This window comes from Notolabrus celidotus, chromosome 17, assembly GCF_009762535.1.
Source record: "Notolabrus celidotus isolate fNotCel1 chromosome 17, fNotCel1.pri, whole genome shotgun sequence".
Lineage (NCBI taxonomy): Eukaryota > Metazoa > Chordata > Actinopteri > Labriformes > Labridae > Notolabrus > Notolabrus celidotus.
In genome coordinates, this window is record NC_048288.1 from 34987 (window position 1) to 48122 (window position 13136).

A 13136-nucleotide genomic window follows, 5' to 3' on the forward strand; every position below is an offset into this window, starting at 1 on the left:
AGAGGTGGAGATATGTGATGTGGGACCAGGCGTTAACAACTGTTACAAAGCTCATCTGTCCTATTGTTCTATTTTATTTTTACCTGTCAAGATAACCTCTTTCTTTAGCAAAGCGCTGGAAGGCACCCATTGGGTCTGAGCCTGTGCTTAGTATAAAAACCAATGGTGTGGAGGGGGAGATATCTTTGTAGAGGTTCGCCAGGTCAACTGGAGGGTTTTCCACAAATTGTTTCCCCAGGCTGACAATTACGAACTCTGTTGCTGCAAACACCACCTGGACAAAAAGGAACAGGGTTAGGTGATGGAACAGCTTGCGCTTCCAGCTTTTACACTACCATGGACACTGTCATGTCTGGACAAACCCAGGGGTTGTGTAAAAGCTTCAGAAAAGATAGACAAAGTATGTAATAATTGATGGAAGTGAAGAACTATATCTATAGACTACATCAGGGTTTACCTTTTCTTCCATGAAGCTTTTGATGAGGACAAGCTTCTGAAAGGCTCCCAATGTCTCATTCCAGTTGCCCCTTGTCTCCTGCTTCCCTTTTTTGGATTCCTCATGGGAAGGCAACTCTGACATGAAACCTTCCCAGTTCTTTGGATTAATAGATGCTTGACAGCTGCCTGTATGAGAGTCAATTTAATGTCACATGAATTTTCATAGGTGAACTTTTAAGACCTCTACTAAGAAGCACACGTATGATATGTGCTTCAGAAGAGAGAAGAAGGATTTGACTATCTTAAGGCTGATTTATACTTCTGCGTCGACCCTACGCAGCAGGGGCTGACGTGGACGTGAGCACTGCATACTTGTGCGTCAATGTGTTTGTGTCGCGCAGCAATACTCCGCCAATCGCTTGAGGGCACTGCGGTCGCTCTGACAGTCGGGTTTACTTTTCCACAGTGATTCAGAGCGTGTTATGTTAATCTTCAGCTGATACATGTTGCTGTTTATCATCAGTGTTGGGCAAGTTACTTTTAAAATGTAATACATTATATATTACTAGTTACTGTCATTTGAAGTAATAAGTTACATTACAATATTACTGTCTCTGAATTGTAATGCGTTACACTACTTTTGAGTTACTTTCACCAAAATAACTGCAGAAGTATGACTAGCATTCTAAAATGCTAAAATATAGTTTATTGCAGCTGGTTTCAACAGTTTCTTCAGCTAAACCATCGACCTGTCTTTTAGACCCAATCCCAACTAAGCTGCTAAAATAAGTAATTCCACTAGTTAGCAGTTCTTTACGTATGATTAATATGTCTTTACTGACAGGCTATGTACCTCAATCATTTAAAGTAGCTGTAATTAAACCTCTCCTTAAAAAGCCCACTCTTAATTCAGGCACCTTATCTAACTATAGGCCGATATCTAACCTCCCCTTTATCTCTAAAATCCTGGAGAAAGTGGTGTCAGTTCAGCTCTAGGACTTTCTTAAGAGCAACAGTTTGTTTGAGGACTTTCAGTCGGGGTTTAGAGCCCACCATAGCACAGAGACTGCACTGTTAAAAGTAACCAATGATCTACTAATGGCCTCAGACAGTGGTCTTCTTTCCGTACTTGTTTTATTAGATCTTAGTGCTGCATTCGATACGATTGACCATCAAATCCTGTTACAGAGATTAGAGCAACTAATTGGCATTACAGGGACTGCTTTAGCTTGGTTTAAATCGTACCTAACAGATCGATCTCAATTTGTTCACGTTAATGAAAAGTCCTCAGTGCAGACCAGGGTTAGTCAGGGAGTTCCACAAGGATCAGTGCTAGGACCAATTCTTTTCACCTTATATATGCTTCCTCTAGGTAACATCATGTGGAAACACTCTATTAATTTTCATTGTTATGCTGATGACACTCAGCTCTATCTATCAGTGAAGCCAGAAGAAACCAATCAGTTATCTAAATTAGTAGCTTGTCTAAAAGACATAAAGACCTGGATGACCAGAAATTTCTTACTGCTAAACTCAGGAAAAACTGAAGTGATTGTTATTGGCCCCAAACACCTCAGAGAGACTTTTTCTAATAATATAAGTACCTTAGACGGCATTAGTCTGGCATCCAGCACCTCGGCTAGAAATCTAGGAGTCCTATTTGATCAAGATTTATCCTTCAACTCCCAAATTCAGCAAATCTCAAGGTCAGCCTATTTTCACTTGTGCAATATTTCTAAAATTAGACACTTCCTATCTCAGAGCGACGCAGCAAAACTAGTCCATGCATTTGTTACCTCCAGGTTAGATTACTGTAACTCCCTCTTATCAGGCTGCCCCAATAAGTCTCTAAAGATTCTTCAGCTAGTTCAAAACGCCGCAGCTCGAGTATTGACTAAAACTAGGAAGAGGGAGCACATTTCTCCAGTGCTAGCTTCTCTACACTGGCTCCCAATAAAATGTAGAATAGAGTTTAAAATCCTTCTTTTAACCTACAAAGCCCTTAAAAATCAGGCACCCTCGTATCTTAAAGAGCTCATAGTGCCCTATTACTCCTCTAGAACTCTACGCTCCCAACATGCAGGCCTGCTAGTTGTACCTAAAATCTCTAAAAGTAGTGTGGGAGGTAGAACCTTCAGTTATCAGGCCCCTCTCCTTTGGAATCATCTACCAGTCAGGGTCCGGGAGGCAGACACCCTCTCCACTTTTAAGAGTAGACTTGAAACTTTCCTTTTTGATAAAGCTTATAGTTAGAGCTGGATCAGGCTTGGACCAGCTTTTGTCATGCTGCTATAGGCCTAGACTGCCGGGGGAACTGGCACACTGACACACTGGGATCCTAGCTCACCCCCTTCCCCCCAACCCCCTCATCACTTACTTTAACTCTGCCTGTCCCATTAAAGTTACTAACCATAGACCTTTCTGGAGTCCCTGAGCTCCATTGTCTCGTAGATTCCTCTGAGCTGCTGTAGACGTCCTCCTGCTGTGGACGATCTGGACTCCAGCTGATACAGACGTGCTGGACTCCAGCGGCAACAGCTTCTACGACTCGTCTCATCACTATCACCTCTCTCTCTTACTCCCCTCTATCTGTCTTTCCAGACCCAACTCGGTCGAGGCATGATGTCTGTCTAACATGAGTCTGGTTCTGCCTGAGGTTTCTGCCTGTTAAAAGGAAGTTTTTCCTCACCACTGTAACTAGCTAAATACTGCGATGTGCAATGCTCATGATGGATTAAGGTGTGGTCAGACTGAGTCTTACCCTGTCTTGAAGTTGGGTCTCTGTTCATAATTTGACATAGAGTGGTCTAGACCTCCTATGTTTGTAAAAGCGTCTTGAGATAACGTTTGTTGTGATTTGGCGCTATACAAATAAAGATTGATTGATTATAAATCCAGTAAAGGGTGATGTGGTATAGCATTATGACTGTGTAGGCCCTAAGCAGTGGCGGTTCTAGAGCAATTTTACTGGGGGGCCAGGCTGGGGCCAAGGGTGTTGTCAGAGAGACACATTAAACCCTGACAAAAGAGACTGAGAAGGGCGAGGACCGGCTGAGAACAAATTGGAAAACCATCAGTGCATCCCTATATACTAGACAAATATACTACTGCGTACTAGATCAAAATGCAGACTGACAGCAGATGTTTGGCTGTTTACACTCAACATGAGCCCCTTAGCACTTGAAGCTTTTTTTATTGTAAAATATTTGTTTGGTGTGGAGAGGGGGTCACAGGGGGGTCTAGGTTTAGTTTTTACTCGGGCATTGGCCCCTGTTGGCCCCTCCCCAGAACCGCCACTGGCCCTAAAGCTACTAACAACTTACGTTAATAGTCACAGTGAAGGCTAATGGTGCCATACAATAAGTAACAATGACCAAGGACTCCCTGACCACTAAAGGGTATAATAGAAATCATATGAAGGCCATCTAAAGACCGGGCAGTGTGATGACAGCCATCAGACCCATATCTCTTTTGGTCTGAAACAGCCCCAGGGGTCATCTGATCACAGACACAGCCGTTGATTGGTTGACCGTCCAAAACAAACATGGCAGCCTTCTACTAGCTCTGTGAACTGTAGGAATAATCATATTTCAATCAGATTTATCCATAAATCGTCATGGATTACCTTCAGTTTTGGATGGACGGGATCCGTGTAGTCTCTGAAAATACACAGATCTTCTCAGAGGCACAGAAAACCCTCTGGATGTCACAGAAACAAACTGAGATTACCACCAGAACGCTAAGTTTCTCATGGAGCGTCTGTTTTTTACGGCAAGTCTGTCGGTGATACGGTTATGATTTTAGAAAAGCTGTTATAAAAGATTGCGATTTCTGTCGATGGTGCCAGTGCCAAACCTAAGAATGTTAAAATGCGTTGTAACGTGCGTTACTGAGATTTGTAATGGGTATAATATTACCGAAATTTTAATAGCAATGCATTATATTACTGCGTTACAGCAAAAAGTAATAGATTACTGTAATTGCATTACTTTTGTAGCGCGTTACTTCCAACCCTGTTTATCATACAGACATGATTAAGAATAGAGGAAACGTTGGAGGAGATGAAATACATGGCCGATGAGCGGGGATCCCGGAAGTGCTGTAAATGCGGGAAATACTTGGTCGTCAAGCGTACCAATCACAGGGCTTGCAGTCTGCATCGATTCAACGCCCGCTACATTTTGGAGGAGGTGCAAGTCGGCTTGCTGCATAGGCCTCTGCATAGGTACAGCAGCCATGCAGACCTACAGCGTAGACCACACCGTCGATTCAACGCAGAAGTATGAATCAGGCTTAGGTCTATTTAATAGTTTTCACATTCAAGTACTAGAAAAATAGAATGATAATTCACTCAATATGTTCTTGCTTTATCAGTGAGAGTAATGATGGGGTTGGTTTACCTAGTTCAACATGGATATAAGTTCTGGTGATGTCCTTTGAGATGTTCCTGAAGCAATGTAGTGTGTCTTCCAGCTCACAACATGCCTGCCAGTGAAAATGACTTAGCCATTCCACATCTGGCTTTGCTGCATAGTCCTGGGAGAAGGAAGATAATATATATCAATAACATGCAAATGTGTATACAATTTCAAGAAGATTGCAATTAGCAAGAGAAGTGTTGACCATTGAGCCCTGAAGAAATATATTGGCTGACAGGCAGCACTCCCAATCCATCCAATGGGACTTTGGACTCACACAGTCAAGCAGGACGGACTATTTAGAGATATCTGTGTTTAAAAGTGGCTTTATGTGCCGGCTGGAGGTGCTTTCTTCATTTCAACTGCAAACTATTAAAGTCGGTCAGTAAAATCCTTTCTATGTTGTTCTGGTCTCCTGTCCACCTGGCCCAAATAATTCCAATACAAACAATAGTGATAAAAGCTAAAGTGAAATTATTACCTTATTCAGAAAGATGTTACTGATAATGGGCTGTCACTCCCAGAGTTTATAGTTGTCACATTTTGCGAAAACAAAAAAAGATTCATAGTTTTTTTCGAATGCATGACCAAAAATTAAAGTCAAAATTTAGTCATCCTTATTTGGCCAAGCAATTTATCAGCTTTTAGTATTTTCTTTGACTTCCCATTTACCTTGTCCAAGGGAGCAGCTCCTCTCAGAAAGTACAGCCACTCAGCATCAGAGATTTCACCACATTCCCTCATGACCTCTACACATAACAAAAAGCTGTAGACGAGCTTGTGCTGTTCAAAGAGGCCACGGGAAACATTAATGTATGAGTTAAGCAGGATCTGATCCAGCAAGATCTGAAGGCGTTCTTTGAAGATGCTGCTCTTCTCAGACGTCTCGATGGTAGAGTTAAAGAGCTGGAAATTATTTTTTTAAAAAGACAAAAAATATAAGATGAGAAGACACAAGTTAAAAAAGATTTGTGGCTAATGATATTTCAGATTTCATTCCCCTTACCTGTTTGAAGTATTTTAGAGAGAACTGGTACATTGGATCCATTTCAGAGAGACTGGCAATGACAAAGTACAAAACTGAACCTCGAGTGGCCACAGGTCTGTAGCGTTCCCTTTCAGAGTTGATCATCAACTCAGTGGCCTCTGCTTTCTCCAGACGGTGCTTTATGGCCTCTGACGTCACCTGCAATGTTTGAAACAAAAAGAAACACACAAAAAAGAGGTACGTGAAAAAAACGGAAAAGGCAGATAAACAAGATAAGTTGCAGAGAGAGCACAGACAGAAGTCAAGAGGAAAATTCCAAACACATGATCTTTGTAGATAATGACAGATAGCGGTTAAATTCATCATCCTAGCAGTATAAAAATAGAGCAGTATTTTTCCCTTATCCTGGATTTACCTTTGACTCCTGTAAAGTTTGAACTAGCTCCTCTTTGTCAAGTATATTTCCTTCAGAACTGAAGAGAAGCTTCAGGATGCGGTCTTCAATATCTCTGAGCTGGTTTCGGTCAGCATTGATTTGCTCTACAAGCTCATTCCTCTGTTCCTCAAGATTTGGACTCTCAAGACGCACCACATCACTAAAGAGATGGAAAGGGGTTGCAGGAAGAGTGTGTTAAAAAAAAAAGGTTAGGTAAAGAAAATAACCAAAAACAAACACCACTCCCCAAAAAAGGTGAGGTTGCTGTGGTACAGTAGAATGTTCATTTTTCATGTTTAAATGTATGTACCTGAGAAGTTGGTCTTCCAAGCCAGACTTTGTCACAGTGAAGTTGATAATTGTTACTTTGATACACACCTGATATGGACAGACAGAAACGCAGAAACACACATGGTTGCACACGCACAGAACACAAATATACATTTTACTGCATTCCTGTCAACACGTGATAAATGCTACATCTCTAAATGTGTGCCTCGTCATTTCCATTAAATCTCTAAAACATTTTATGTAATATCCAACAAATAAGCTTGATAAACATCTAATACAGAGCTCTTTTTGGCTAAATGACGATCTTTATGCACTGTTATTGTTTTTTGTTTTTTTTTACTGAATACTAAAAAGCTTGCATTCAACATGGTGTAAGTTAATGCCTTTGCAAGTCAGCATGCTTATGACCACGTCTCTTGATACTAACTCAAACATACCAAGTTTGATGTTTTTAAAAAAAACAAGCATTGAATGAACCAATCACTGCTGCAATAGCAGAAGAGCAAACCAGCTCTTACCCCCAATTTATACAGGGAGCATATGCAGCGCGTTCTGTCAGCACCACAGGTTTGCTCTGTCCGACGCCACGCGCCTGCTACACAGGACGCGCGTTTGCAGCATATCGCCAGCTCAGAGCAGCCAGGATCAGCCTGGTCTAGTACAAGAAGAACAACACTGAACAACATTGTCTTGGCAGCGGCACGGGGGTGCGCTGCCGAGACAGAGCTGAGACGCGCATTAACTAGAATGAGAATGTAACGGCTGCACGGTGCGCAGCGCAGACGTTACGCGCATCCTGTATAATTTGGGGGTTAGTTTATTTGCCTTTTCCTTAGAATATAAAATCTGGTTATTTACTTCTCAGAGGTGTGATGTTGAGGTGTGATATTTGTCTTATCCAGATGAAATGAGTGTGTGCTGTCTCTACCTCTGGTAAGTAGTGTGGGTTTGCCATCTTGGTGGTCATATAAAACCTGAAGTTTTTGTCATAGTCAATATCTGCATCTCCGAGTCTGATCAGGGTCCTTCCACCAGCAACAAATGTTTGCTTCAGCAGGATGGGCTCCAGAGCTGGATCTAGAGTCTCTTTTAACTATACACATACAATGCAAGAATGTGAACACACAGAAATGTACCAATCCCCACAGCAGACATGAAGGGGAAAAAAGAGGTTTAAACAGGTCAATACTTTGTCATTTCATCTTAGAAGCCTAACCAGGGGTTGTGTTTAGCCATGGCTAGACACCTATAAGCATGCTATCTACTCTGTACACTTGATGAAGTAATGTTTCATGCATTTATCCCTGTCAAATAAACAAGTTGATAAATAAAAAGTTAGATGAGAGTTCTCTTGCTCTAAGAATTCTCTCAAAATGTCTCTCACTCGTGAGAACTATGCCAGCTGGCTGCTGTGTCTGTGATCAAAAGTAGGAAGTCACTGGAATGAAATGCTCACAAATGTTTCTTTCTCTGGATCTTGCAAAAGTTTAAAAGATTTCACAGAAGTTCTCAGGGTAAACCTGTTTGTTTTCTCCCTCCATGTCCCCTAAGGGGCACCGCACACATGTAAATACATAAGGCCATCACATTTGGTCAAAGTTTCATTGGTGGAATAAACTTTCTCATAAATTACAGTTGTTTTTTTCTCAAAATGTTGGTCTTCAGTGTGTTCATACCTCTTCGAGCAGCACAGGTATGCCCATGCGTATGGCATTCTCTAGCACTTGGAGAAAGTTTGGGTCTGTCAGCTTGATCACCTTGAGACCATGCTTGGCCTCCTTGGAGCGGATCCATCTGTTGGCCTGGGGGTGAAAAAAAGTGATAAGTAGCTGGATTGATTTATGTCCTTTAAATATGTGAAAGAGAATGATCTTGAGCACCTGATGAAATAAAGTAGGACTGCAGTAATGGTCGAGTGCAGGAAGAGACTAAAAAATGCTGTAAGCAATCTAACTGAATGTTCCGGGAGTGAATACTATAGCATCTATGTCCATTATTTAAACTATTAAGCTGAGGGAAAATGCCCAAGACATGTCCATTTTTATATTATGATCAACCTGCAGGACAGACAAACCTGGTTATGGGTGGCTTAAAATACTTTGTTCTGCCCTGAAAGCAGTTCATGCAGTTAAGTTAGCCCTGCCTAATGAGTAATGGTATATTGCAGCAGAGAGCCAGGGAGCAGGATCACAGTGGATCTCAGCAGTGTTCAGCTCTCTGTTGCATAAATAGTGTAAAGTGAATCATGTGTCAAGCACAATGAGACATGGCAGCCTTCACAATGAACTTTGGAGACTTTCTGTGTAAATCAGACAGTTCTGTAAGCATTCCATTGCCTTTGAAGAAAATGCCTAAGCTGTGTATTTAGTTCGAACATGAAATAAAATGATGCAATAGACAGAATTACAGTGATAGAGGAGGGAAACACTTAAAGATGATGGAAAAAGTCTAACCTGTCACTGGTCAAAAAGTCTGGGATAAGTTAGCTACATGAAGGTCTAAAAAGATGTGATGTTTCCAAGAAAACCACTTAGATAGTTCACCTCTGTCTGAACAACATCATCAACAATAAAGGAGAGACATACTACAAAGACATAGTGATTGAGATGGTGAAGGAGTTATATGAGAAAGGCTTGACTCAGTCTGTTTTGCTCTCTCTTGTTATATGTACTACTTCCTAAAATTACCCCTTTTGAGAGGATTGTACGCCCAAAGTCTCATGTCATGGCTTTATCAGTGAAATGCCACGTGTGAAGCTAAGAACTGTAGACATCCTGCTGCTGTGGACATCCAGACACCAGCCGCTACAGACGTGCTGGACTCCAGCGGCAAAAACTACTGCTACTACTACTGCTATTTCAGCAGCCACATTAAGATTTTTTTTAATTACAAAATCCGCCTACCATCACCTTAAGAATATATCAAGGATTAAAGGACTTATCTCTCAGAAGGATGCAGAAAAACTCATCCATGCATTTATCTTTAGCAGACTAGACTACTGTAACAGGGTCTTTACAGGACTCCCTAAAAAGTATATCAGACAACTGCAGCCCATACTGCTGCTTGAGTCCTAACAAGGACCAGAACAGTAGACCACATCACTCCAGTTCTTAGATCTCTACACTGGCTTCCTGTCTGTCAGAGAATAGACTTTAAAATCCTGCTGATGGTTTATAAAGCTCTGAATGGTTTAGGCCCATTGTTGATCTGCTGCTACTGTATGAACCATCTGGACCTCTGAGGTCATCAGGTACTGGTCTGCTTTCAGTCCGTAGTCAGAACGAAACATGGTGAAGCAGCGTTTAGTCATTATGCACCACATATCTGGAACAAACTCCCCGAGAGCTCTAGGTCCGCTCCAACTCTCAACTCTTTTAAATCAAAGACTAAGACTTTCTTATTTGCCGCTGCCTTCCTATCTTAGCTTATTTTAACTTGCTTTAAATGCAAATTTTTAATTTACTTTTAATATTTTTCTAATTTTCCTTTACTTTTCTGTTTCATTATATTTGTCATTTTAATTGTGTTCTTTTTTGCTTGTCTGAATGTTTCCAATGCTTTTAATGTTTTAATGTAAAGCACATTGAGTTGTCCTCGTGTATGAAATGTGCTATACAAATAAAGCTGCCTTGCCTTGACTTGACATGCTATTCATCTCATCACTATTATCTCTCTCTCTCTCATCACTATTATCTCTCTCTCTCTCTCTCTCTCTCTCTCTCTCTCTCTCTCTCTCTCTCTCTCTCTCTCTTATTCTCCTCTATCCCCCTTTTCAACCCCAACTCTGTCGAGGCAGATGGCTGTCTAACATGAGTCTGGTTCTGCTCAAGGTTTATGCCTGTTAAAGGAATTTTTTCCTCTCCGCTGTAACTAGCTAAATACTGTGAGGTGCAATGCTCATGGTGGATTAAGATGAGATCAGACTGAGTCCTGTCAGTAAGAGGGGACTGGATCGTATCCTGTCTTGGTGTTGGGTTTCTGTTCATAATTTGACATAGAGTGGTCTAGACCTGCTCTGTTTGTAAAAGCGTCTTGAGATAATGTTTGTTGTGATTTGGTGCTATACAAATAAAGATTGATTGATTGATAAATGGATCATCAGAAGAAGTCTCCAAATGGTGCAATGATTAACTGATCACTATTTCTGCCTGGATCCTAGTTCCCAGTTCACCTGATCTTGTGGGTCGATCATGAGGGGCCAGCGTCTCGCCTCAGTCACCAAGATCCCATTTTCTATGGACACAGTGTCATTTGGCAAGCCTTCGGTGTTCCACTTCTGGATGACATATGGGTTACCCAGGATATTGATAAGGCGGAAGCTTGGACTGATGGGGATATTCAGTTCCTTGCACTGTTTTATCCACTGGTCAATAAGCTGGGTAAAGGGGGCAAACACACATTAATGAGTATACTCATGCTCTCTACTATTACTTTTAGCTTTTGTTTTTAAAGATGATTGTTTGGATTGTTTAAGTTCTTTTAAACCTCTTGCATTTCATCCCCTTGTTATTAAGTGATTTTCTGCTTTTTGGCCCCTTTCTTAACTCTGTTTTCACCATGTGTTTTATATGGATAGTGCAATGTTAAGGTGCGCAGTGCACCGTACTGCAACAACGTGCAAATATAGAGTATGTTTTTACTAAACCCACCATTGTTGTGTGTAACCAAAGTGTTTCTAAAACATAATTTCATCACACTGTACCTACCAGCTGTCGATAGTGGGAAGTGAACGCTCCATAGTAGGCCACACAAGCAGCTGCAATGAAGGCATTCCCTACAACGTTTAGAATCTCTTGCTCAAACAAGGAAACACTTTGTTCCCAGCGTACTTGTTCATCACTCAGGGCAGATGTTAGCTTCCCTGCCCTGGTCAACCGAGCCTTTGTCAAAGCCATGGTGTTAACTTGAAAAAAAAGTTTCAGGACGAGTAAATATATAAATATATTTCACATGGTGGCTCAAAAACGTGGTAGAGTTTAAAATATCATATTAAAGAAATGCCACTTACCCAAATCCTCCTTTTCAGTTATGCTTCTGTCAAATTGTTCCTGAAGAACCATGATCTGGCTCTCCACATCCTGAAGCTTTTGCTGCTTCTCTCGCAAGGTTGCCATAGTCACATCCAGTTCCTCCTACATATTTTGTAAAAGAGGGGCAAGGACATGGGGGAAACCAGCAATGATTTACTTAGAAAATCACTCAAATCTTTATCCTCAATACTGTTTTCAATGCATTCAGGACATTCCCAAGTGGACCTGACATTAAATGAAGAATGGGTTGGTGTTTAGTGGATAAATGCTGATTGTGATCTTTTTGATCAGAAAAAGGAGCATTGCGATTTACAGAAAAAGTTGTGTCAAAAAATATCCATTAAACAAGTGAAATATTTTGATAATTCCATAGACTGTATAATTAATGGACGTAATATCCGTGATGTCACCATCTGTTTCTGTTTCTGAAGTGCTGTTTTGAAGCCAATTGTCAGGGGGAAGCCATATTGGAAATTCTGAATGCAACCTAACTTCTTTGGAGCTAGTGTGAGGTAAAGAGGCGGGCCTTTAGCCTCCTTGCTAACAGCTACAGTGTTCCCACCTGTCAATCAAATAAGTCATATCCTTTAACGGGCAAATCTTGTAATCTTAATATCTTCTGAACTGTCGCGTTATAAAAAAATTCATCCCCCGTACAGTGTGTGCCAATAGAGGAATTAGCTATTCAGACTACACTAGTTTTTTGAACCAGGCTGTAAACATGTTTATTTCTGCTGTAAAGATTGTCTCTTTGAATGGGTGTTACAATGTTACAATGTTACAATGTTACAATGTTACAATGTCATTTAGCAGACGCTTTTATCCAAAGTGACGTACATACGAGAACAAGAACACAAGCAAAGATCTAGACAAGAGGAAACAAGATCAGTACGAGTAACAAAGTGCTTCAAGTCCATCTGGGTGCAGGTACTGCCAAGCAGTGTAAAGGCAATGCACAAAAGTAAATAAGGATTTTTTTTTTTTTTTTTTTGTAAAATAAGGAACATCTACAATGAAGCAACCAAACCATTTAAGACTTTCCGTTATCATCATCAACAATTAAAATCATCACAATAATGACCAAAGTACCAAGTGCTGGGTCACTCAAGAGCTGAACACAGATTCCCAGAGTAGAGCAGGAAAGTGCGAGTCAATTGTAGCTGGACGACATGATCTGCCACTGGGGACAACAGTGGAGAACAGTCTAGCTAAGTGCATAGTGCTTCCTAAAGAGCTGGGTCTTTAGCTGTCTTTTGAAAGTAGAGAGGGACTCTGCAGATCGAACGGAGTTGGCCAGTTCATTCCACCATTTAGGGGCAACAGAAGAGAAGAGTCGAGCTAGTGGTTTTGAGGCCTTATGTGCTGGAAGCACTAGGCGCTTTTCAGAGGCTGAGCGTAGCAGGCGAGAAGGGCAGTAGACCTGGAAGTCTCCAGGTAAACTGGAGCAGTTTTGGTTACTGCTTTGTAAGTCGTGATTAGAGTTTTGTATCTGATGCGAGCTGCAACTGGAAGCCAGTGTAGCAAAATGAGCAGGG

The 13136-nt window shown here is 41.2% G+C and overlaps 1 protein-coding gene across 1 annotated transcript in view; it reads right to left on the reverse strand.

The window, feature by feature from the left end:
- The window catches only part of dnah6 (dynein, axonemal, heavy chain 6), a 112543-nt gene that overhangs the window by 18092 nt on the left and 81315 nt on the right, over window positions 1-13136 (reverse strand). Inside the window, 12 exon segments of the mRNA XM_034706214.1 lie at window positions 84-274; window positions 458-624; window positions 4839-4974; window positions 5529-5762; window positions 5863-6042; window positions 6260-6440; window positions 6591-6658; window positions 7500-7664; window positions 8248-8373; window positions 10743-10946; window positions 11278-11474; window positions 11580-11703. Of these exon segments, the coding sequence (XP_034562105.1) occupies window positions 84-274; window positions 458-624; window positions 4839-4974; window positions 5529-5762; window positions 5863-6042; window positions 6260-6440; window positions 6591-6658; window positions 7500-7664; window positions 8248-8373; window positions 10743-10946; window positions 11278-11474; window positions 11580-11703 (1973 nt within the window).